The sequence below is a fragment of the Hesperophylax consimilis genome, chromosome 3, assembly GCF_061612785.1.
Source record: "Hesperophylax consimilis isolate HC1 chromosome 3, BYU_Hcon_1.0, whole genome shotgun sequence".
NCBI lineage: Eukaryota > Metazoa > Arthropoda > Insecta > Trichoptera > Limnephilidae > Hesperophylax > Hesperophylax consimilis.
In genome coordinates this window covers 27,704,971-27,732,604 of record NC_142838.1, presented here as the reverse complement: position 1 = coordinate 27,732,604, position 27,634 = coordinate 27,704,971, and the positions used below count along the sequence as shown (strand labels likewise).

General features: G+C 33.2%; 2 protein-coding genes across 2 annotated transcripts in view; one reads left to right on the top strand and one right to left on the bottom strand.

Moving 5' to 3' along the window:
• The first annotated feature begins 858 nt into the window (after positions 1-858).
• On the top strand, positions 859-4,630 carry LOC149425208 (uncharacterized). Its single transcript, XM_089651010.1, has 3 exons — positions 859-1,016; positions 2,257-2,752; positions 4,406-4,630. The coding sequence occupies exons 1-3, from the start codon at positions 956-958 to the stop codon at positions 4,413-4,415; spliced, it is 567 nt and encodes a 188-aa protein (XP_089507136.1). The 5' UTR covers positions 859-955; the 3' UTR covers positions 4,416-4,630.
• Positions 4,631-9,485: 4,855 nt separating this feature from the next.
• The window catches only part of Oatp74D (Organic anion transporting polypeptide 74D), a 77,139-nt gene continuing 58,990 nt past the window's right edge, over positions 9,486-27,634 (bottom strand). Inside the window, exons 7-10 of the mRNA XM_089649990.1 lie at positions 23,013-23,131; positions 19,147-19,325; positions 17,501-17,677; positions 9,486-15,824 (exon numbers count right to left, since the gene is read on the bottom strand). Coding sequence (XP_089506116.1) covers positions 15,610-15,824; positions 17,501-17,677; positions 19,147-19,325; positions 23,013-23,131 — 690 coding nt within the window. The 3' untranslated portion in view covers positions 9,486-15,609. The remainder of the gene's footprint in view (positions 15,825-17,500; positions 17,678-19,146; positions 19,326-23,012; positions 23,132-27,634) is intronic.

The window sequence follows — 27,634 nt, the reverse complement described above, 5'->3', positions numbered from 1 at the left end:
TGTTTTCCCGATAAATTATAATATCATAACAATATATGATTCAGACAATTTTAATTTATTGCGACCAGAATTTTTTTTCACATGTGGTAAATAAAAATGATATGAAAAGTCTCCAGTCCAATATGGAATTATAGGATCGGCATCTGCGATATCTAAGTAAATTCATAATCTGAAAATAATTGAAAAGTGAATGATAAAAACCACACTTATAGTACCCATAAGAACGCCTACTAATAAAAATTTTACTCCGTATATCCATCACACAGGATGGAATCTAAATTACATAAAAAATATTCCAAGTTATAAAACCGCATTCGGACAAAAAACTATATATCTTTGGTAACAAAACTCCACAACATCCTTCCTACAGATATAATATTAATAGAAGAGTTTAATGATTAGAAATCAACAATTAAAATCTAGCTGAAAGAGGTCAATAAAATAACCTAAACAAAACAGAACTAAAATGACATAGAAAACGCACATAATCAAATTAAATTAAATAACGTTAGTCTGCCTCAGCAATGGAACCCCTAGTAAAGAGGACTAAGAAAAAACAAACTTAAACATATTTTTTTAATTGGTTCTAATTGGATGATTTTGTTTTCAAAATAATTGTTTCAGAGTCTTAATTAAGATCACTCGGTACTGAAACTGAGCAAAAGCTTGGTTTACAATGGAAGTTAATGCAGCCTCCTCGGAGGGGTTAAGTTAGTGTACCACGAGGGACTTGTTTCATCGGAAACGTACAAAAACTTACGGTAAAAACTGCCCGAGAGAGCGTTTGCAAAGACTGACGCTTCATAAAAAAATACGACAATAAAAACTAGTTTGTATCATAGTCGGGAGTTACGCTTTGGATTAGCACGGGGTATATATAAGCCCCAGCCGGGAAAGACAGATCAGAGTTGATCGAGAGCAGTGGACCAAAGGTACAATAGTCGAGTAGATCAGCATGAAGTTCTTCTTGGTGTTTGCGGCTCTGGTCGCCCTGGCGGCTAGTCGTGCTAACTCAGGTGAGCCCTAATCCATCTCCTTTCCTTTCCTATCCTCCAGTGACCAGTGACCAGTGACTCCAGTGCAGTGCTCCGGTGTCAGTCACAACCAACCCCTTTACCTGCAATTACCATAAACAATCATAAATTCATTAACCATGAAATCAACTCTTTACAAGTATTTTTTAATTGTGATACGATAAACAAGATTTATCAATTTGAGTTCCATTATAATTATTTTGCTGTTGACTAAATGTACCAATTTTGTGATAAAATAATTATAACTTTCAAAAGTTTATAAAAATTCTTATCTACCTGAAACGTTTATATTAACGTTTAACACTCAAGTAAAGGATTTATCGTTCTAGAATTGAAACAACATAAACTTTACTATTTTCTTAGTTTTAAAATATTAATAATTCAGAACATTAATGTTAACAGAATATACTTAGAAGGCATAATTATAATTTGTGTGTCTTATAATGTCACCACAAATAATAGATAGAATTACTTTTTTTATATTTATTTTGTGAATAATTTTATACGAAAGAAAAATTTTCATCAAGAGAAACTTGGTAATTATTTTTTTAAATAAAAAACTCTCTCAAATGCGTTCACAATTGTCAATTCAAAAATAAATTATTTTGTGTAAAATAATTAAGTATTATATTTTAGTTCTACCCAAGCGAAACTGTGGGAAAATCTTCAATTTATATAAAAAAGGATATTTTTGAAATTTATAATGTTAACTGATTCGTAGTAAAGATTAATCTACAAAAGTACGAAAATTTTCTGTTCTAATGATTGCTTTGACATGCTCTTTATCTTGATCATTAATGCATTGTATATTATAACTACGATCAAGAAGAAGTGGCGTAACCTAAAAAATACATAATAAATCAGCAATAATTATCAGAAGGCGTTTTAAATTATGGGTGCGTAATCGTATACGGGTTATAAAAAAAATTGCCATAAAAAACGATAAAAGATTTCAATTTCTGGCTCAACATCACATCTAAACGTTTATCTGCACAAGTCATTCCTTCTTTAAACACCTAAAAAATGGCTCGGTAAAAGAGAACATAAAGAGCAACTAATATATCTACCAGCCCATACATTTGCAGAGGTATTATATTCGTGCCAAAATTCCAAACGCTGGGCTTATTTGTATTTACGTGTGCTCAATACAATAATCAATAAAGCAACTTTTTGTACCATAAGCTATTTACATTTGTATGTAATTAGTCTTCTCTTTTTTTAGATATCGAATATATCCCACTAATCCGGGTTGCCCGCGGTGGCTACGGGGGCGGAGGCGGGGGCGGGGGCGGGGGTGGCGGCGGCTACGGAGGTGAACACGGAGGCGGCGGCGACTTCGGTGGCTCCGGCGGCTACAACAAGGGACAGGGCGGCTTCGGCGGCAGTGGTCAGCATGGAGGCGGCGGTCTGGGCGGATTCAGCGGCGGCGGCGGCGGCCAGCACGGTGGCCTAAGCGGAGGAGGAGGAGGCCTTCACGGAGGCGGTGGTTCAAATGGAGGATTCGGCGGCGGAGAGCATGGAGGCGGCAACAATGGATTCGGTGGATTCGGAGGTGGTGGACAACACGGGGGCGGCGGTAGTCTCGGAGGGGGCGGCAGCGGGCTGCACGGAGGCGGCGGTGGTGGACAGCACGGCGGTGGTGGCTACGGGGGCTCCTCGTCCTCGGCCCAGGCTTCTGCCTCTTCTTCCTCGTTCGGAGGTGGCGGCGGATACGGCGCGTGAGTACCAATCAATACCCTATTTTTACTACAATACAAAAACTATTTTAATATTTTGCAGTCGAATCTGAATAAACTATTTGCTTGGTGTTCAAAAAATGATTTGCAACTAAATATTAGTAAATGACAGATTATTAGTTTTTACAAAGGTAAAAATCGTCTTCATTTTTCTTATTTCATTAATGACACTAATCTTCTTCGAGTTTCACAGATTCTAGATCTCGGTGTCTTATTCCACGAAAGTCTACAGTTTAACATACACATCGATGAAACTACTAGCGATGCAATGAGAATGCTCGGTTTTATTTTTAGAATGGGGGCAAAGTTTAAAAATGTGTTAACTTTAAAACATCTATATTGCTCATTAGTACGAAGAAAATTAGAATATAATTCAACAGTATGGTCACCGTTCTACAAAGTCCATTCTCAAGCCTTAGAAAAGGTACAAAATAAATTTCTTCGGTACATCAATTTTAAAATGAATATTTCCATCGAATTTATAAATTATAATAACTTACGTACCGAAACCAGACTTCTCAAACTATCGGATAGAAGAGTTCTAACTGATATCTAATTTTTATTCAAAATTATGAAATCTCTCATTGACAGCCCTGAATTATTGGAATTGATTTATATGAATGTAAACTTATTGATATATTTGGTGTTAATAACTTTGTGAGTTTCAAAAGGCAACTAACTAATTTCAGACCTATTTGCTAGTTATTAACTTGTATTATTTATTAGCTTTAAAAAAAGGTCTTGTCTTTATACTTTGATTTACTTTACCATATTATTTTCTTTAAATATTGAAGACAATATTAGTGATTTCTAAACGAAAATCTGAAACAGAAAAATCAGAAAAGGAAACGGTCACATCTGGGACTCGAACCCAGGACCCTTGTCTTTCCGGGACAGTGCTCTACCAACTGAGCTAATGGTACCCTATTCCCCTCGGTAATTAAATCATACTTCGAATAAGAACTACTAACATTGTCTTCATTTTTTCACCGCACATTTTTATTGGCAACTATCTTTTATGTATGATCGCAAGATTCAACCCGAACTAAATGCAATCCAGACAGCGTCTTTTTAGATAAACCTATCTAGGGTCCTAGGTTCGAGTCCCAGATGTGACCGTTTCCTTTTCTGATTTTTCTGTTTCAGATTTTCGTTTAGAAATCACTAATATTGTCTTCAATATTTAAATATTACAATTTGCGGTTTTACTCAATAAAGTTATAGGGAAAAATAAATATTATTTTCTAATTACCTTACGAGTAAATTATATTTAGCTATTTTATCCATGTACATGTTACACTTACATACATATACTGTCAACTTACTATGTAAAAGCCCGATAGGGCGTTAATAAATAATTTTGGTGGAATTCTAAAGCTATTCAATTAGTCATAGCTGTAAACCTTTAATACCCTTCTTCAACAGTTTTCTGTCATACATCTTTAGACTTAATAGGATTCCCTGAAACATTTACAGTTTCTCCAATTTTCGCCCGTGTCAGCCGGCAGGTTAGCCTTGAATCTAGCCCAATATTAATAAGTTTACTAATGTTTCCTTGAAAACAGAGACCTGAAGACCCTTGATATTGCTGTCATCCAATGAAGTAATGACTAATAGAGAGTTGTATTATTTCAGACACCACTAAGCAGTTAGCTGAGCAGAATAAGCTACACCATCCACTTCTGTGCACCGAACCCTTCTCCATTCGCCTGGTCAAGTGAATTAACATTACACCCCCTTTTCAAAATGTTAAATTTTGTGATATTAATTTTAAATGATGCCATTCTGTTTTATACTAGAATTTGCTTGCTTGCGATATAAAATAATAAAGTATTTTTTTCTCATGTATAAACATAAAAACCATCTTTTATCTTTTCCAAACTCCCACTGTACTAATAATCATGTATGTAGGTGTACCTACACATTTGACTTTTAACCGGAAGGTTTTGGGTTCAATTCCATCAAAGTAAAAAAAAAAACATGACATTTGACATAGGATATGCTTGGCGAATTATATATGGCACCTTAAACACGCCGTCAGCACCTATTTGCTGCAAAAATAGTTCCTACATGAAACCGATACTGATAACCACGCCTATATTAAAAATTATTGAAAATATCTGTAAATCATCCGCAAAGATGTTGGGTTTTGGGTCATACACTGAGTTGACCAACATTGCAGTTTAACATGGCTGCTTTACTTTAGCTCATTGCGTAGCCTTCACCAAAGTGAATTTCAGGACAATCTAAGGACACCGCTTGTGTACTATTTTTTACAAATTTGAAGAAACATGAGAGAGTTCCAACATGATTTATCTCAGGAATGCTGGGTATCTGCAGTTCTAGTTCTGGGAGGGATGTCGCATTACTGCTAATATTTCATGCGAGGCTTTTGATTTCATTCTTCCCAGCTGTAGAACTAACTTACCAATGCTGATGCCCCTGGGAAGACTTACTGGGTTAATTTACTGCCTCGCAGGAAATGCGAACATTTTCCACATGTCCTACAACCAGTGATGGCGGGGTTGAAAGTGGGGAGGCATATTGTTTTGATTGTTAATTATTATGTATAGCTACACCTACCTACACCTAGAAAAACAATGCGATTATTACCTACGTCAAACTATAGTAATAAAGTTAATTACTAGACGCACAAACACAAGACAGAATAACGAACTTAAAAATACATAGCTCCCATCACTTAAATGGGCATTGTAATAATTGTCCCTCATTAAATAATAAATAAAATTTTAAGTTATTTCTTCACAACCATCAGGAATGTCCTTATTAAAAAATACTTAATTTTTACATCGCTCTTTGCCAATCGCTCTTAGAATATGGTATTATCGGATGGTATCAGTGCAAATAACAATATCAAACAATAATATATTTCGTAGATACTGCTGCGTACTATCACAAATAATCACAAAACCAAACTAAACTGGTTCACTAGAGCGTTAGAGCTAATCGTAAATGATCTGCTATACTTCAGAAGTGTTCGGTTTTTGAGGTTCGCCTCAAACTAAACCACGCGCTACCATATCGGCTACCGTCCATTTCGACTTAATGTAACTTTCCCACTCCCCTCCGCCCACATGAAATCAGCAGCCTCTGAGGCGGGACCTGTCTCTGCCTCACTAGACTATTACTAGCCTAGTATGTCTTGCGTTGTGTAGTAGCTCGGCACGGTGAGCGGAAGTTCACGTGTGACGACACTTGTGTGACTAGTTACATAATATAAAGACAACCTGTCCTAGTGATATACAAAATATGCATGGGTAATATTTAAATTGAAGTAACTTTAAGGCTTATAAATTGGTAACATTTAAATTAAAGTTATACTATATTTTGGATGTCCTTTTTAAAAAGTTACTATAGTTATACACTTAAATAAATATAATTCAGATTACTTAACACTAGAAAGACCGGGTACTGCTCCATACCTATAAAGACCACAACGGTCAGTTTGACCGCTGATAACATGCGAGTTTATTATTATTGTAATTGTGTAATATTTGGCATAATATTAAATATATAAATCAATAATTATGTATTGAAATGATTCACTTTAATCAATTAGGTGCACATTTAGTTCAAACTGTTGTTTTTTGTAATATCCGAGGCACTATCCGCAAACAGATTTCTTACAATTATCACATGTGTCAGTTGTTTTATTTTGCTTACATTTTTCATTAATTTGGCACTGTCTTATTTTAGAAGTTTTATTTCCCGGTTCCCTTTCTGTCAATTCTTCAGAAACCTACACAACTGGACCAGCTCTGGTATTTGTATATGCTGACCTTAGTTCTCCAACAAGCTGTAGAATAAAATTTTGAAGAGATATATATTTTTTTGTTATCTTTTTATAAATTATCCATGCATTTATAGGCCAAGTATGTTGTAGAAAACGTGCACAGGCCACCTTCTACTTCCAGCTCTTACGGAATATTTACGAGCCATTTGGTCGATTACGAGTATATCGACACCATATTTTGTAAAATTGTAAAATTCAATAGTTTCGGGAATTTTCTTTGTTCCGTCGCCAAATTGAACATCTGGATGTACTGTACTCAATATCATTACATTTTTCTTCGGTTTTCCTTGATAAACAGTTAGGACGGGTTATTTCGGAGAATTTGTTCTGTGAAAGATATTTTCTATTTCTGTTATTATTTCAGTTCTGTCAAGCAACTAGCCTATAATGATATAATATCAGAACTTGAATAGGACTTTCACAGAACTCGCAAATTAACGTTGAAATTTGATGAATCGTTCAAATTCTCCGAAACAACCGGTCCTTAGTGTAGCACCATTCAAAATAAATGATTCATAACGTGGAGTACAAATGGTTTTGCAAACTGCTGGTATTTCTCTCCTGGCCCTTTTCATCGTTCCGAAAATATTTTGTTCAGCTCGTAATTTCTTTGCTAACAACTGACACCCACAGTACAGATCGAGTAAGAATGATAAGGTGGAATGGGTATATTTAAACTTGGATAAAGAAGATCCTAAACAAACCCAGCTTAAAATGGCCCTAACGGTCACATTGACCGCGGCAGTCTTTGTAGGTATAAATCATTATATTTCGATAAATAAATAAGGTACGTACCTGTTTTTTTTCACCATGGTCGTTAAATCATGAATCATGAAAAGTAAAAAAAAATCAGATCATTACCATAAATTTTAAGCCAAATATCGTCATATTCCATCGAGAAACGGTCAAAATGACCGCTTCGGTCTTTCTAGTGTTAAGGTTCAAAATTATTAAATAAATGTTTGAGGATTTTTCTCTTTGCTAGTTTACCAGAAACTTTAAAGTCTTGAAAAAATGTCCAGAGTTGCTTCATTCTAAGGTAGACGCCTACTTAGGGAAAATTGCACAATTAGATTCTCATGTTGATGATTAATCCACCTATATATGTATAATAATACCAGAGTTTTGTGAACACTGTACAGTAGACCTGACGCCCAAAAATATATGTTCATTATTTTCACTTATTTAATAAATCAAAACCAACATTTCCTCTGAAATCATAAGATTTGTAAGAAGGTACTTAACCCTACCTACTTAATTAGTATAAACCATAAACTTAATGTAACTTTTTATTTGAAATACGGAATTATACAATTTGTCCAAAGAAACGTCACTATCTCAAAGATAATCCCTTATCAAACTTTCTTCATGCAGGTAAGGTACCTATAATATATTTTTTAAAAGACGAATAAGAAAGTCCAAATTAATGACCATATAAAATACCCTAAGAGAGGACTTGGCACACAAATAAAAAGCTCTACAAACGGCAGTATAAAAATGGCTGCCAAGATGGTGGCAACGCCTGACCATTTCCATGGTTCTAATTAAGTGGCTTGACATTTGGGGGAAACAACAATTATTTTTAATTTTTTTTATTAAATCAAACAAATTAAGTTAAAAACAAATTATTTGATTTAATTGAATGTAAAAACAAATTTGCAGAGAGACGAAATAGTGCAAAATGATTGAGTTAAAACAGGGTTTCTCTTCGCCCTGTCAATTATATTTACAAAAGTGAGACCTATATATCTTCAATAATTTTTAATATTGTATAAATATATTATTTACGAATATAATTTAAACTCAATATTCTGAACCCAGTGTTCCTGCGATTTATCAAGCGAAAATAAAGGCACTAGGTAGGTAATTCGACTTAGTTTGGTATTTGATGATACAGTTTTTATTTGAATCAAACAGTAAGTTATTATATTCAAAGTAAAAAAAAAAAAAAATCTTAACTGGTTGGTGACTTTACTTATTATAATTTATGCAGCAATTTTTTTCAATTAAAAACAAAATTATTTTCCATCACAGGTCGCAACTGAGTAGTTGGGTACAGAATAGAGGGTTATGTGATTCGCCCTTCTTCTCGTTCCAACATCATGGTAACAGAGCAGAGAGAGAGAGAGAGAACATATAACATGATCCCGTCCCAACATGTAGCATTGTAATCAGTGGCGATGTGTGATACAAACAACTTTTGTTTTTAATTAAAAAAATATCATCGGACAGCAATATGATGTCTAGGGTTTTTTCTCCAAATATGCTCAGGAATCGCTGGTTAAAATCCTTTGGGTAAATGCTGTTACACCCAGTGTGTATTTTTTATTTACTATAATTGTAAAGATGCACATCTCAACACACGAATGCCCGAGTGAGATAAGAGGCTTATGATTTTATATTTTTATACTATTTGTTGAATAAATAAATAAATAGATAGATAGATGGAATAAAGAACCAATGACTAACTAACTAACTAACTAACCATCACGCCGTTTCCGTAGGGGTAGGCAGGGAGGACAGACCGCCAAACAACTCGGTCTTGGCACACACTTGCCTCATTCACATTCATGCATACTCTTCTATTATTCTGACTCTTGACATGGCCCGACTCAAGTATCTGATTCACTTGCGGTCTTCCTCGGGCGTCCCCGACTTCTGCTACCATTTACATTTGCATCGTATATTCTCCTTACACTCCTTTCTTCGCTCATTCGCTCTACATGCCCAAACCATCTAAGCGTCTCTTTCTTGATCTTGCTCTTTACGCTCACATCAGCCTTGGACTCTTTGAGGATCTCCACATTTCTTACACGATCATACATGGTTTTACCACACATACGAACCAATGAAGGACATAAAATTAACATAAAACCAGTATTTTTATTTAAAAAACATTTAAAACAGTACAAAATGTTAAGAAAGATATATGTAGGTATGTAAGCATACAGTAAATTTAGATAAGGGAAATGTATAAAATAATAAATGGTAACAAATAAGAGCTCAAAAGATGTATTTCAACAGTACCATTTATGGCTCGTATTTCAAACCTATTTTAACTTATAACGACAACATACATATTACATTTAGCATAATAAAGCAGAAGTCTTTATTTTTAATTAGACTCTAATTAAATATAATATTAAAAAAATAATTGCAAAATGTTATGCATTGATAGTCTAACAATCAATTATTACTGCTTTTGATTGCTTACCAAATTATATAGTACTATTAATATTACTATTAATTCTTGAATTCTTGAATCTCGATCACAAACCAATTCTTGATTTCATACAATCAGTATGCAGTCACAAAGCAATTCTTGATTAGACGAGATTATATAATATAACAATTGATGATTAGACGAGATTAAATATATTAATTGATGATTAGACGAGATTATATGTAATAATTAATGATTAGACTATAAATGCATTACTTAATCCAATCCCTTAAAAAATAGGAGGCAGCAGAATGACATCCTGAAAATATGGCAGTCAGCAAGAAATATAGTCATATTTCTCCGTCTTTAACTCTAAATAAACTTCTATGCAGTCGGTACAGTTGATTCTGAGTCAATTTGGGACACTTTTCCAAAAGTCAAATGAAATAAATGATTAGTTAAGGCACCTAGAGTATTCAAATGCAATCATATCAGGGCAGTAGTAAGTGGATTACAATGTATAAGGTATTATTGTAGATCAGTATTACCAAATACCCTAGAATAATAATAACATGCCCAATAGAGGCGCTGGAGTAGCACCATATTGATATTCCTTCCAGACAATGGAGGCAAATAATTGAATTTATATATGTAGTACTTAGTAGCGGTGTTTTATACTTTTATGCTTTCTAATTCAATATTGATAAAAAATATTTAAATAGCAGGTATGTCATAATATACAGGGTGTAACAGCACCAGGGTTGCCAATTCATGGGGAATTCCCTAAACTGCGGGGAATTTGTAAGATTTTTCAAGAATTGTGTATTTTGCGGAGAGAAACTTTTTGTGGGGAAAATGCGGGGATTCTGGCCATTTCTTGATATCCATCCATATTAAAAAAATAATATTTACAACATTGTTAGAATACATTGTGAGAATGTACTAAGTACTATAATTTCGTTTTCCTCGTAATAAACTTTCAAAAAAAAATCTAATTTTAAACCCTGAATGAAAGATAAAACCAGAAAATGACCAGATAATATGAAATAAATGATAATTTCAATAGAATTTGGGTGCGTTGGAGGTAAAGGAATTTGTGAGGATTTAGTGGCGAATTTAAACATCTATTGTGGGTATTTTAGAACATATGCATTGGCAACCCTGAACAGCACGTACCTGTGATTCCTGAGCATATTTGGAGTAAAAAATATAGATGTCATTTTGTTGTCACACTGAGCAGTTGGGTTTAGCCTAGTGGTTCATGTGATACATACTCCGTCTCTTTCCTGCAGCACAGAACAGAGTACAGAGAATGCGTATCACGTAATCCCGTCACGTGGTCGGTGGTGACGTGTAATAGAAAAATATTTTTTTTGTTTTTAATTGAATAAAAAATTTCATCGATCATCAAAATTAAACTTTTTTTTACTGCAAAAATATACTTAAATCCTTCGGGTATGTTCTGTTACACCTGTATATAGGTCATATAATATTTTTTATTTCCGATTTCTACAATAATTTATTAACGTAAAATAAAGAAAATAATTCTCATAAAATTCATTAAAGTGGGTAAAAGAAAACCAACCCGCAGAACTCGCACCGCTAGGAGGCGCTAGTGTAGCGTACTGCCATCAGAATGTAAAGGAAATGTCACAGGTTGGAGGTATTGTTATTCTAGGGTATTTGGTAATACCATTACCTTTTGGATAAAACAACTACAATTTTTCCAAAATGGTGTTACACATTGATGTAAATATATTTTTGAGGGAGAAACAATATTCTTTTTTTTTTTAAATTACACCCAATATAAAAGTTTTCATGTAGTAATTCAGTAAGTGCAAAAATTAAATTGTAATTATGTACTCCATTTTCAGGAAGGAGACTAACTTACAGTTTTTTCAAATTTTTATATCGAGAGTTTTTTATTACTTTATGGTTTAAATAAATATTTAGAAACATATTTTACGAAAAGAACACCAATTCCAAGCCATTTATAATTCAGTACCACAACACTGATTGTCAAATTGTATTTCGTTTAAGTTACATAATAATAATTCTTCCAGAGGCAATAATTCAACAAAATTAAGTATGTTATCGGCAAACACATAGATTTTCAATTTCTATAAATAACAATTTAAGATTACAAAATTATGCAAAATCATAAAAGATACAATATTATAAATGTACAATATATTTATTTTACTTTATTTAATATTAGATGCCTGTTAAAATAAAATCTCAAAAACATGTGTACCTATAAAAAAGGTATGCATATTTATTGGGTAAAATGCAATCAGAAAAACTAATGTGTAAAATATTTTCCTACTACGTAACACAGTATAATTATTATATACTTATATTTTAATGTATAATGCAAAGGAACTTTTGAGAGAAAAAATCAGCTCTTACAAAACTTGGAAAAAACCTTACAGCGCAACAGATGATGCATTCAATTTACAGTTCAAACAAAGTTAACAAAAATTACAAAACAAATTACAAAGGATACAAAAATTATTATTATGGTTTCCTTAAACAGTTCAAGCCATTCTGTTTAATAGGACTGACTTTTGATTATAACTGTCATAACAATAATCCTTAAGGATTGCAACATCAAATTAAAACTCTACCAAAAAGTGGCATTTTCTACTGTAAATATTGCACTAACAAAGTCTCAAAGTTGATTATGTTTAACTCCCGTTATGTTTCATCGAAAAGAACAAAATAAATCAATACATAATAAGCTTCCTTTTAAAATAGAAGAACGTTACAAAAAGAAATGTATAATATTGCCTTACATAAAGTGGGAGGACAAGAAGCTCCCAAACAAACCATAAATTGCACATTATTCTAAAGATTGCCGACAAGTTGGCTGCGATACATACCTAATAAACTTGTACTACCAAAACATAAGATATCTTGTTCAAACATAATGCAGCGGATCCAAAACATAAGATATCTTGTTCAAACTTAATGTAGCGGATCCAAAACTAAACACATTTTGAACATTTAAATCAACCTTTTTTATTAAGAAACAAATTTATACTAAAAATAATACAATATCTAACATAACAAATCTTGGTAAATTTTAATTAGACTATATATTTAACAAAAGTGTAGAAAACCTGTGTAACTATTGCACCGCACGGGTATGTTAGTATGGAGCCTGGTAAACAAGAGAATGTGCTTGATAGTCAATGTGCAGAAACTCTATTTGGAAGGAGGCTGGGTCAACTGGAACAAATCACCAATCACCATTCTGGATTCCCGAAAATTCCAAATAACTTGGGCAAAGCTGCGTATTGCACGAAGGGCCAAGCGCATTCTTTCGTTTGCTAAGCTCTACACTTGTGTGGGTGTATCCGTGAACGCGTGTACACTAGTACAGGTGCCATCTCATTGTACTTATGTTATTCTATTATAGCACTGCCTTCGTTATCCTGGACCAGAGATTCCCTCCACTTTCTCTCATTACCAAAACTTAATCAAATCAACTGGTGTAAATGCCAATCATCTGTATACCAACGGAGACGCAATATCTCCTTGTAAAATATTCAATATGCATTCATCACAAAATCGCTCAACCCTCAACAGTAACTCTGCTTTACAAGAAATATCTCAGTATAAAAATGGTTGGTTGCTTATCAGCTCGCCAACCCATGGCAGGAATAGATATTACAAAAATCACTAGTCTACATTGCAATCAGTGGCGTCACGACCAATTGCTGGGCGCCAAGGCAAGGCGTCCCTTCCCCTTACTGCCAATGTGAATACTAGTGGACAAGAGATATGATAAACCATTTTTACATGATAATATCAACATTCATAATCTCTGCATAGGTTTGATGTTTATGACTACCGTACGGGTGATAATTCTACACTCTGTTCTTCAAGAAAAAATCATTTTCATAAACAATTATTGCGCTCAAAGTGCCTCGAAATTTTAAGAAGATAATATACTCGTTACGGAGAAAATTGCTTCGAAATTAAATATGTATGTATTAGTCATTTAACATTTTGTCACTTCAATCTTCTGGAATTAATTATAATAAAAATTATATATTTTATTTTTTATAATTTTGAAACCTTTAATAAATTCATGGATGAATTCCATTTCACTGTGACTTTTTATCGATTAAAACACCTTTATAAAGTTCTGGCACTTCTTTACACAAAATAATCCGTAAAAAGGTAATATTTATGTTTAAATTTGCAAGTGACATTCTTGGAAATAAAAATGTGGTCTCTGAAAATTATTTAATCTCTGTGAACAGGTGAATAGCGATCGCCTAGCGAATAAAGTATTCACTTAATCAAGGAAAGTTAGTTAGCTAATCAGCATATATCCATCATAGGTTAAATGAAGATTAGTAGGGAGAATTTTTAGGCCGAAATTTGAGGTTTCATTTAACTGCAAAATGGACTCAAGCTGTTATTCCATTGATTACTGAATTATCTAGCATTCATTTGGGCCTTGAATATCTATTTAATTTAATTGCAATAACTAGAGAAATCCATACTTTGACAACTTCACAAAGTAAACAGTAAATTGTATAAAGATCAAAGTATAAATTTTCCCACAAGATGTCGCAAATGTGTCTAAATTTTATAATTACTGCTATGATAGTCAAACCTGACGTGGTTGGTACAGAATGTACGCAGTATGTGCAACAGGGAGATAAGTATAAGATTGGTACGCAATGGGCAAAGCAAAAGAGAGAATTAGTAGTCGCTACGACACAGATTGCAACAGTAGATATTTCAACCATCAATCAGTGAAAAGTCTGTGGCAATTAAACATTTGAGTGATAATCAATCAACTACATACACATAGTGGGGAAAAGGCGAACAAAGTTAACTATTTAATAAATACAAATTCAACAATATTAAAAAAAAACATGAATGTAAACTTAAATGTAAATAAACAGACTAGCTCTTGAAGTGTGCCTGACACAGCTCCATTATATAATATTAACACCTCCATTATTTGTTCATCTTATTATCAAATCAGTGTTAGAGCGTTCACTCTCGCAAAGGCAATTTGTAGGAAACTTCACTATTTCATTTTATCCAATTATCCAATGCAAGGCGAGTCCGTAGCATTATTAACATTTAATCAATTACGTTGTTTATTCGACCACTCATTTAAATTTGACTCTATCTTCGTTTTCAGATCTTCAACTTTGTGAGTTTCTTAAATATTACCTGGCAGAATACGGCATCCACATGGTTTGTACACAGATATTTAAAACAGATGTAATTTTTCATGTTACGTTCATATGTCTTCATCCAAGAAACTGAATAACTTGATTTAGATATTAGATATTTGCAGTGAGTACAGATGATCCTGCTCTAACCAGTTCATTAGTAAAACTATGTACACAAATGTATGTATATAGTTTTCTGAAGTCATGAACACTTACGTATATAAAATAATATAAAACATAATATATCAATACGTTGTTTGATATTTGGGATATTATTAATTCCTAGTCAGAAAAGGACACCTGTACAAATTACGTTTGGCAGTGTAAGTATCTACATGTTGTAAATAATTATATAAACTGCAAGTATTAAATTTCATGTTACGTAAAAATTCAAAACTCTATATACGTAGGTAAAACTGTATGTTACTAAATAAACTATAAATAAAAACTGTCTGAGGTAAGAAGTATTTCCGCAAGGAGTGACAGCTAAAAAAACGATTGTTCGTCTCAATTCAATTCAGACATTGAGTCGGCAATTAATAAATCTCCTTCCTTCTAGCTCGAGCACTTTGTAACACATAAAAAACCTCCATTGTCCACTTCACAGTAAAATAATGATCACATTGTAGTTGTCCATGTCTATAGCGGGGCACTAGTATCACATGGGTGTGTCTATGGGCGTGTTGATGGTGTGTGTTGGGGTGGTGGGCGAGGACGTCAAGGGGCTGAGGGGCGACTGGGAGGGGGGCAGCTCCCCTTTGGGGGGGTCGTCCCCTTCCTCTTCCTGCGTGGGGTTGATGTCTATTTTGCTGGCCTTATGCCACACCACCAAGTCTACCAGGAAGGCCAGACCCATGATTCCTCCCGTTGTCCCTGTAAAATGAGTATTGTTTAGTATGAACCAAAGATTGACGGGAGAATCAGTTTAGAAGATTAATCCTGGAAGCTTCAAATATTGCATGTGGAAAAACAAGAGAAATTAGAAATTAAATATTATTAATTAGTTGAATTACATTTGTTGCTTACTCTACATACATGCATACACATCCCATCTTACTAATAAAAAATACTTCACAACTTTTAAAGTGTGTTTTTGTTACACATTGTACAAAGACTGTACAATTTCTATTTTGAATTATTACTAATAAAAAAATGTCTGGCAACATTGTATTTTGGCAGACTTTTATGCGCATGCGCCATTTTTATGCGTGCGCCATGCACGTCAATTGATAAGATTTTCACATACACGGTAGTTTATCAATTGAAAAAATTTTCACCACATTTTTAATAAGACAGATAATGTTTAACACAAAATGGTATCAAAAGTTTTAAATCTAATCATTCTCCTGGTGACATTGAAACACCACACTCTAATTATAAAAGGTTAAAAAACACACAGTGCAACCAAATAACAAAGCAAAAACCAAACCAAAACAAAAACCAAAATTTCAAAACAAATTTGTTGAATGTGAAAAGGCATATTGTTTAGTGTAGAATTCAGAAAACAGCAAAACAAATTATTTTAATTTAACCGTGAATTTTGTGATGGTATTTATGAGTATAATAAAATTGATAATATATAAACAAACAAATGAAGAAATAATATATGTATATTATATCTTTTGACTTCTAGCAAAGTCTTGATTTGACTAGCCACTTCAAATTTTTTCTTTGATAATGCCTGTGTTTTGTCTTTGCTTTAAGATACCATTCTTTACTCTTTAATTAACATTTTTTTACAAAATGTTGTGATATTGTTTTGTAAATTGGACTTAACCTCTCAGACATGGAATTTTATTTATTATGTGTCCCTTTGAGTACTGTCAGAATATGATAATTTTTGTGTTATTTACGAGTTTTACTAAAATTTTCATAACTCACGTTTTGGGAAACGTAGCCTCATTCTAAAAAATGTTTTGGAAAGATTATGAAATCCACTATCGCATTGTGTTGTTATACGTAAATATTTGAGTTTCTAAATATACATTTTATGAAAACGTCAAAAATATGTAAAAATCGCTTACCATTATTTCAAAGCCTTGAAAAATGTACTTTTTTCTGAGTAGCATAAAGGAATAACACTTTATATAGTGAAGAAATATATTTAAAAACTATTAGTCACCTCAAAATATTAACCGTCCAAACTAAAATATTTTTAATAAATTATTTAGAAACGCAATAAATTATTAACGAACATCTTGACAGTTTCAATCGGCTTAGATAATGCACCTCTACGTTCCATAGATATTCTTGAATACAGACGCGTAGCGTTATTCATTATCGATACTCTGTTTTTTAAATCATGGCAATCCGTATACTAGTGATGGAAATAAATCAATTTTTGTAAAATCTCGCGCGTTTACGTGAAAAGACGTTCTAATGTCTTGACCGCTATTATCATATTTACGTCTTTTGACATTCTAATGTTCTGAGTGGTTAAGTCCGTTAATATATAAATAAATATACAAGATAACACTAAAAATTTAAATAAAACTGTATTAGAAGAAAAGTGTATAGGGGAGAACAAGACAAGTAAAAAATGAACTTACCTAAAAAGAACTGTCTGAAGACATCAGAATCATAGAGCATGCACGCTCCTTTAGTGTTGCAGATGGAGTCCCACAGGAGACATGCTGAGTCCACCACAACCCCAAATATGATGGGGCACGGCACATTGCCAAACAGCCCTATGGCAAACTGGATGATTCCCATCGCCATCGCTTTGTCTGAAAACATTCAACCATTACGGTACAAATATAATGGGGCACGGCATATTGCCTAACAGCCAAACTGGATGATTCCCATCGCCATCACTTTGTCTGGAAACATTCAACCTAAGTTAAAACTTGAATCCCCACTCCTTTCAGCTATTGATCAAATTGTGATCAGCTGTCATGCATAACTATATGGTTATGCTGGTCACTAATTGATGAGAAGTTAAAATAAGCAAAGAATCGGCGTTTAACGTGAACCATTCAAATGTCGAAAAATTGTAAAATGTGCAGATCTCCAATTTGATGGTCATCAAATGTTTTGGAGTTTGAAAATCCCCAACCTCACATAATACAAAAGATGTTTACATATTTCTAAAACACAGATGAATTCTCATCTTGTTTGCAGAAAATGACATTGGATGCAGGGAAAATTTTCAAGGTACTGTTGACTGCTGTAACTTTTCAAAAGTGTGACTAACAACTATTAGCCCTTCCAGAGTGAAATATACACCTATAGTTAATATAAAACATAAATATTAACCATACGTGTTTCAAGAAACAAGATGTACACACACAAATGACCAATCTGAGATAAAAGTAAAATATTTATTCTATTTGAAAACAATCTATTGAAAAACACACTTTGTCCGGGAAGGGTAGTTCTACCACTCTAGTCCTGCTTGAATGGCGGAAAAGACATTGCTGTCCGATAATTTTACACCAATCTCTTTGTAAGGGTCCCAACTTTATGTATTTAAAAATGTGAACCAAGTCTTCCCATATCTTTAAATTCTTCTCTTTTGTATGGAAGAATATTTTATCAAAAATGAACTATATTTAAACCCGTAGAACGGCATCCTACCACTTATTGCACCAGAAATGCGAAAGTTTTTTTTTTGTAGTGATTTGAGTGAAAAAAATAAAAACATTTGTAACGTAATAAAAAATATTAATATTTTTTACAAATAAAACATCACTAAATGGCCCAACCCTGACTTCAACTTCAGATTATGGAGTCGTATTACAAAAGTAGGCTTAATTTCAGACAACAATTTTATAGTTGGGGTGTGGGGGTGTGGTGAGTTACTATGTAAAAATTTTAAAATATATGTACATATTATTTTCAAAGCTGTTTAAAAACTAAATCCATTTTCTCGAATGTTGCCTTGTTTTCGCCCGTATAAAGTGTGTTATTATATCTATCGACTAGGTTTTTGTCAGTTACCGCATAAAAGAGAACAGAGACAAAACAGAACATGATAAAAAATAAATCCATTTTCTCAAATGGGACACCTTGTATTCGCCGGTATAAAATGTGTTATTATATCTACCGATCATGTTTTTGTCAGTTACCCCATAAAAGAGAACAGAGACAAAACAGAACACGATAAAAATTTGTTATTTTTCCTCACAGGAAACTTCAATGATCTGTTTGGTCATGTTTATTGTATCAGATGAAAGTACGATTATAATTAGCTAACCTTTAGGATCCGTGCAGCGCATGATGAGCAGGATGGAGCCCACCTCTCCGGTAGAGTGGATGAACATGATGAAGGAGAAGATGCAGATGAACAACACAAAGCTGGTGCAGTTGCCGGGGCAGTACCCTCCCCTGGCGCCTCCACCCTTCTCTCCAATACTGAAGTTACCCCATGAATCCCTGCAAACAAAACAAACAACATTTACAAACAGCATTACACATTTCTATTTTTTTCACTGTAGAACACGTCTCCTAGATCATGAATCCAATCAAAAACACAATCACGTATTTACATTTTACACATCTTTATGAACTCGAACAAGAAAACCCAAATGTAACCTCGTTATTAAAATTACAGTGGAAGTTCAGCGGGAAAACTTTATATGTGGGATAAATTGGGCAATTTTTTAAATTCGGTCTTCAAGAGACCAAAAAAAAAAACTTCTTAAGAGGAACGGCTACGCGGCCTTTTTCATACAAAATTTTAATTTGGTTTTATGGTCAAAATACCCAACCAAACTGGATAATTATTTTTTTAATCAAAAGATATAGCAAATATCTAGTACGGATATGTTCTACTTTACTTATTTGTGTTTTAAATTATGAAATATAGGCCATAAAATTCTAATTTTCATGATTTTAGAGGCATCTTTGGCAACTACATAAGACAAATTTGTGTTCCAACGTAAATCGGTTGTTTATAATTTTGATATAAATAAGCCTATAAAAATGCTTTTTTTATAATTTATATACTTGCATGGTAAGCAGAGCACAATAATTTTTTTTTTTATATAATTATCATTAACTGACAAATAATTTCCAAAGTTTTCTAAATTTATTTATTTTACTTATAAATACATGATATTTGACATTATACATATTTGTGAAAAATCGATTTCTATAATTACCTATATTTTCTAATTTGAAACACAAATATATACAGTAGCGCGTATCCGTACTAGATATTTGCTACACCTTTTGATTAAAAAAAATCTTCAATTCATTTTCCAAATGTTTTTTCAAATTCAAATTTAAGTTTTGTATGAAAAAGGCAGCGAAGCCTTACTTACCTACCTACTTTCCTCTTAAGTGGGAACGCCTCAACCCTTTAAACCTCGAAAGGGCATTACTAACCACAAACATCCTATTCCATTACATTAGATCTTCTGACAGACAGATTTAACCAAGGCCTCCATAGAAGTATTTTTATATTTTTTTCTATAGAGATATGTGATTTTTTCATTGTTAGAAAGAGAAATAATTATTCTTCTCAGCTTGTCTCAAATATTTATACTTGATTTTGTGGATAAAATCCTAAAAATTGTCAATGTGTAAATTGGTAGGATCTTTTCATTGACAGTCTAAAATTTAAATAAATATTTTTTTAATTGTATTTACGGCTTAAAAAGTGAAGTGACAGTTTACGTACTAAATCCTAGACAAAAAGTCTGTTTTTTAAATTTTGAATTCTTTCAATAAATTAATGTTACGATAAGTTTTTTGTTTATACATATTTATAAAATTTTATTGTTTTAAAATATCAATGTTTATTACAAATAGAAAAATCTGAAAAGATAATTTTATCTAGTTTTTAAAATGGTATATGTTTATACGACTACTTCAAAACAAGAAATACACAGCACATTTAAACTACCTCTGAAGCTTTTCGAAATTCCATGAAAAACTTCACCATCGTCAGACTTGTAGGTAAACATATTTAAAAGCTTGAAGAGTTAAGCGAGATTCACTGAATAATATTGTTAGAAATCCATCCCCGCAAAATCTACTTTAAGCTGAGGTTAAGGTAGAGACCCTTGTGTGTAGTGGTGTACTGGATGAGTAAAAAAATAATTTTGTTTTTGTTAGGAAGCTGAAAATAAAACATAAAACATTAAAAGAACATTGTTGAGGTGAATCTAGAGTTTAAATAACAGAATTGATAAATGTCGCTATGCACCCAGTATCTTTAGACATTTGTGAGCGGTTGTTCCAAACTACATAGTTCAAAAAACTAAATAACGGAATTGATAAACGTCACTCTGCACCCAGTATCTTTAGGCATTTGTGAGCGGGTGTTCCAAACTACATAGTTCGAAAAACTAAATAACGGAATTGATAAACGTCGCTATGCACCCAGTATCTTTAGGCATTTGTGAGCGGGTGTTCCAAACTACATAGTTCAAAAAACTAAATAACGGAATTGATAAACGTCGCTATGCACCCAGTATCTTTAGGCATTTGTGAGCAGGTGTTCCAAACTACATAGTTCGAAAAACTAAATAATGGAATTGATAAACGTCGCTATGCACCCAGTATCTTTAGGCATTTGTGAGCAGGTGTTCCAAACTACATAGTTCGAAAAACTAAATAACGGAATTGATAAACGTCGCTATGCACCCAGTATCTTTAGACATTTGTGAGCGGGTGTTCCAAACTACATAGTTCAAAAAACTAAATAACGGAATTGATAAACGTCGCTATGCACCCAGTATCTTTGGGCATATGCGGGCAAGAGGGACTGCGAGCGGGTGTTCCAAACTACATAGTTGGAAAAACTTTTTCAAAACTTTAGTAACTTTCGATAATATCGATGTGCACAAATATATCATCGTTTTGCTTGCAAGTTATGTGAGGTTTACCAAATTTTACAGGGGAAGCAATAAAATTTTTCTGTTTTTTTTTAACAAACAACGTTTGAATGAGTATTGTGCGATAACGGTTAACAGTTAACTGGGCATGATTCATTAATTTTTTCAGAAATTTTTATTGCAACAAATTATTTTGCTGAAATCTGGAATTTAGCCATTTTTGCAAGCCCAACATCGATATCAAACGTGTCCTCTATGATTTGCATGTATAAGTATAGGAAATCATATAAAAGTTAAGGAAAAATCCAGTCAATCTGTCCAAATATAATCATCCAAATAAAATAATGTGTTGAACATTAAGGACGGCTTGTTTCACAGAATTTGAACATTTCATCAAATTTCAATGTTGATTTTCAAGTTCTATTCAAGTTCTGAATGAGCATTCGGAAAGTAAAAATGAAATAATGTCAACTGAAAACAGCACAGATTTGAAGACAATCTCTGTCGCTGGCCCTAAAACGGAAATTTTTTGGGTCTGAAATGGCTTTAGCCTTGTTTAGTGACCAGATCTGAATATCCAGGCACTTTCCATCCTTTCTCTTCCTTATCTCCTCCTCCTTCCAGCTATTTTCAGCCTCTCGAGTTCTATAGATCACCACAGGTGGCGTCTAGTATTCACATAAAAAAGCAGTTTTTCAAAATGACTTCAAATGAATAGTTTCCGAAAAACCGCTGGATGACAGCACTAGTTATTTTAAAAATCTAATCAAAAGCTAATAACCATTACATAAGAGGGCGGTTCGTCTTAATGACAATCTGTTAAGAGACCGATCTCTAAAGCACAGATGCAATGCAGGCATGCTGAGTTTGTTCTCCAGGTATTTCAATGGAGCCTGCTCTAAGGAGATCACCATTGATCCCATGTGCACCTGTGCACTTATGTGAAACTCGATTGATACGTATGGAACACCTGTTCACAGTTGATGTTGGCTTCATGAAAATGTAAGTCGGCTCGTATGTGGAACGAGATACCGGCATTTGTTTTTCCTCCTTCATGTAATCCGGGCCTTTTCAACACTTGCATTAATATATCCCTTCTTGTATCCCCTACCTTAACCTGCCTCACGACGCTGCCCAAGAGGGTTGCTATATAGTTCCTCTGTATTTACACTACACAGACAACGGAGGTCTTGTGATTTATAGTCTAATTTATAACTGTTAGCCTGCAGAGGGACATTATGACAAAGTGAGAAAAGAGTGCAATTGTATTTTCACTTACCAATCTGCCGTGTGATTGTTGGCGGTGACGCACTGACAGTTAGAGTACTGGAACTTCTTATTGATGAAACTCACATTGTGGCAGCCCGCATGGCAGGCCGAGAAGTATGTCTTGCCGTCCTAGAATCAAACATGACACGTCACTTTCAAACATCACTGTTAAGATAATAAACCTTGTGAAAAAATGTTAAAATTGTCAGTAGGTAAGATGAAAAGCAATTTCACATAAAATTTTCTTCAATGATGTGATAAAAAAAAGTTATTCCAATAGATCATTAAACCTTATTACTCTCAGCACCTAGACTTGTAAAAGCCTTTCCACCAATCTGTCACAGCAAACTTTGATATATCATATTATAGACAATGACACAGGAACGTAGAATAAAGAAGAACACAAGAAATGCAACTTGAGTTTGTTCGTCATCCAATAGTCAGACCGATTGGATGTAAATTTAAAAAAGAGAACTGTGATTCTTCATCATCATGAAATTTTCATTTCGATTTAACTTGGTGGCGATATACGAGGGGGTAGCCAAAAGAAATAGAAAAAAGGAAAAACTGATTTAGCGGGGGGCTCAGTTTTTGTAGTAACGTGTTCTGCCAATAGGACCATGTACAACTACCTCTCCCCAGTCAGTATGTCAAGCACTGCGCTGGAGAAGTCGTTGTTTTGTGTGCTCGTCTTTGTATGATGTCAGGGAGTGGAAGAGAGACAGAGAGGGTTCTAAAAGGGCTAGGATCAAAATGTCAGTGGCAACATTGATTTCCATTCAAATCTACATGGAATGCATTTCTAATGTGTATTGTCTATTCAGTGCATAGGAAACACTGGAAACAAAAGGAAAGTTTATTAGTGAAACCTTTTATCTTCCAAATTCAGTGAAATATTATTAAAATATTTACACCAAAGAGATGAAGTGAAGCATTTTGCACATATTGGATTTCAGTTAACCCCTCAGGCTAATTTTTTTTGATTTTGGGAACAGATCATATGGTCTCATAGAAATCATTGTGCCTTGGGAGAGTACTGAAATGGTGTGAAATATGAACTAAACAGAGGAGAAAACGCCACGCTTTATATTCAAATCCAGGAGTTAATCAAAGAAAAATTAAAACGTACTCCTCTATGAAACCAAAGGTTCTGACCGTAATTTGAGAAAATTTTTTAAAATATTTATTAATTATTTTTATATGAAACTACAAAAAAAGTGGGGTAACAATAATGTTTATAACACAATTCATTCTTTCATTTAATGTATATATCCAGCTAACCCATTGGGCGCATTTTGCACCCGTGTTCTAAAATTAATTATAAAAACACCCTAATATAATAGAACTTTCTTCTTCTTCTGGCGCTAGTAAAATTAGATTGTTAATGTTAATGTAAGTTTAAGTTTCTACATAATATGTAAATATGTATGTCATTAAGATAGCAGTTAAGTCAAGTCTTCCTTAGTCGTAAGTCAATAGTTTTAAGTCAGTAGTTATAATATTAATTATTTAATAAATATATTTGTACAACGCCCTTGAGGTGATTTTTAACGAAAAAGGCACTATATAATTTAACCAAATATTATTATTACTATATACACGGTGTCCGGAAACTCGTAGTACAAGCGGGAAACTGGAGAATCTACACCACATGGGGAACCCAAAAAAACATAAAGTTTTTTGATTTGAGCATTTTCAAAAAAAAAAAAAAAAAAACCAAAAAAAAATATTTTTCGGCTATTTTAGGGTTAAAGTTTTTTCTGGTGTTTAGGGTTGAATAACAGATGTTTTAACCCTGCAGAGCAGAAATATTTTATGATTACACCGGGTTAAATGAAGGGTGATTTCAAAATAATGCTTCAAATCCGAGTTTCTTCATTTGTTTTACTTTCAAATAGTTTTAATTAGTTGGGTACTTTGATCTTCAGTAATAATTTATAAGAATTTGATTAAAAAAAAAAATAAAATTAAAAAAAAAATCAACTTCAAACTCGATTTACTCGATAACGAAAGCTCAAATAAAAAAAATATATACTACAAAATCGACTCCAAATGTGATGTAGATTCACCAGTTTCCCGCTTGTACTACGAGTTTCCGGACACCCTGAATATTTTTTTTTTTTTTTAAAAAGAAAGACAAACATTCCCAGGTTACGAATAACCCAACAATGTTTGAAAATCTCCTACTACCACCACAGAAAGTCAAAAATGTTGCTTGTGTTGTGATGGAGGACTTAGCTAGCCGAGGAATCGAACACGCGACGCTCGGGTGAGACCCAAGCGCTATGCCCACTCAACCACTGACCGGTCTATGATCAGAAAAATTCCATTTATTTATAAAAAATATGTCAGAGGCCTGAGGGATAAAATGTAATATTCATCAAGTAGCTGGTGGTTTGTAAATGAGTTTAAATAATGTACAATTTTAAGGTTTACATAATCTTAACGATGTTATCAAACATTATTCAAAGTTCTAAGTAAACAGATGATTTAGCACATTTTCTGCCAGTGTTATACAAATCATATTACGTAATATAGAAATAACATTCCCAGGTATTTACATATTATGAATTCTGATGACTGTTTGAATATAATACAGGGTGTCCGGAAACTCGTAGTACAAGCGGGAAACTGGTGAATCTACATCACATTTGGAGTCGATTTTGTAGTATATTTTTTTTTTATTTGAGCTTTCGTTATCGAGTAAATCAAGTTTGAAGTTGATTTTTTTTTTTTTTTTTTTAATCAAATTCTTATAAATTATTACTGAAGATCAAAGTACCCAACTAATTAAAACTATTTGAAAGTAAAACAAATGAAGAAACTCGGATTTGAAGCATTATTTTGAAATCACCCTTCATTTAACCCGGTGTAATCATAAAATATTTCTGTTCTGCAGGGTTAAAACATCTGTTATTCAACCCTAAACACCAGAAAAAACTTTAACCCTAAAATAGCCGAAAAATATTTTTTTTTGGTTTTTTTTTTTTTTTTTGAAAATGCTCAAATCAAAAAACTTTATGTTTTTTTGGGTTCCCCATGTGGTGTAGATTCTCCAGTTTCCCGCTTGTACTACGAGTTTCCGGACACCGTGTATAGTTTACTATTCAAAATCTTAACAAATTTCAACAATGCTTGATATTAATATGTAAAACAATACAGGTTTGATATCACATAACATCTTGTAAATTTAGCATGCTGACAATTTTATGAATATTATTAATAACTATAATAATAATACTATGCGGGTGTTTGTGATAATGTACAATTTTCCTAAATCGACATAAAATAGTTTTTATAAGGGAATTGTATTTTGCAATTTATAAATATATCAATTGTATTTAACCCATTGGCATCAAACGCTGTATCGCTATTTATTAAACGACAACCACCTGAGCCTGAAGTATGTCAGCTTAAAAACGACAAACGGACATACAGGTGATATGTGGGTTTCAAATTTTAAATGCTTATCGCTCTATAGATAATGAAACATTCATTTCGTAGTGTTAGGCAATAATATATGGGTAAGTTTTCCCTGATAATTACGAATGAATATATTATACACTACGTAAATAAAAATTGTGCCAATAAGATTGACAAATGTTCAAATTTTTTGTATCTAAAGTTACATTTATATCCACATTTACTCATATTATTATTTTTTTTTAAACTCAAAATATATATTTAACATAACTTGATCTAATACATAAGTTAATTTTGAAAAATGATTGTATTTAAAAGTTATAGTAGATTTAGTACACCACTACAGATTAAAAAAAATTCAGAGACGAGGGCCATTTTTTACCTCAACAATTGGGAGGCCAATGGGTTAAGTCAGCTAAAGAAATGGCTCAGAAATCTCTAAATGGGGCTCAGATTTGTATGGGCCAAACATGAAGTGTTAAAATAACCAGTGTGATAGAATAAAATAGATTTTTTTGTGTTTTTGACCTGTTCAAAGCCAGAGAAAAAAATTCTCAGAATGCACCCGATTTCTGGCCGAAAATACGCAAAACTGCGCGAAAATTACCTTGATGAGTTTTGCTCAAATTGATAACGAATTAAAAACTATGATTATTTTAAAAGACACCATCTAGAGGGAAATTCAGCACTAACAAAGCCTATCTACAAAAAAAGGTTGGTTGTTTTCAGGTGAAAAAAATTTAAAAAGCAATAATTGTTAAATGAAAAATACTGTACATATTATGGTGGGATTGGAATAAGCCGACGTAGCTTAATGGTTAGAGCAGCTGACCGACAATCAGAAGGCTGCGGATTCATTTCCCGTTGGCGGCACTTATTCTTTCTCGGAAGAATTTATCGATTAGTATTTTACGTATTCCTGCGCAAATACATAAGTTACCATTAATAATTGAGTGAATAATTAGGATTTGTATAGTTTAAAAGCCCATACGACAGAAAAATGCATGGGGTCGTCGGAAGACCGACTTGGTTACAGACGTTTTGTTTGGCATCTCGGCCTGGCAAGAGTTAATGAGGAAGTTGTGATCAATTGTGTCAAACGCTGCAATCATGTCTAAGAGTGAGATAAGTGCTAACTTACCTGACTCTATGGCAAGATCTATGTCTGACAGCATACAAAGTAGTCCGGTTTCGGTTGAGTGGAACTTT

Coding starts and splice junctions, on each gene's coding strand:
- LOC149425208 (XM_089651010.1), top strand. CDS start 956: ATGAAGTTCTTCTTGGTGTTTGCGGCTCTGGTCGCCCTGGCGGCTAGT. Junction 1,017..2,256: donor GGCTAGTCGTGCTAACTCAG/GTGAGCCCTAAT, acceptor CTCTTTTTTTAG/ATATCGAATATATCCCACTA.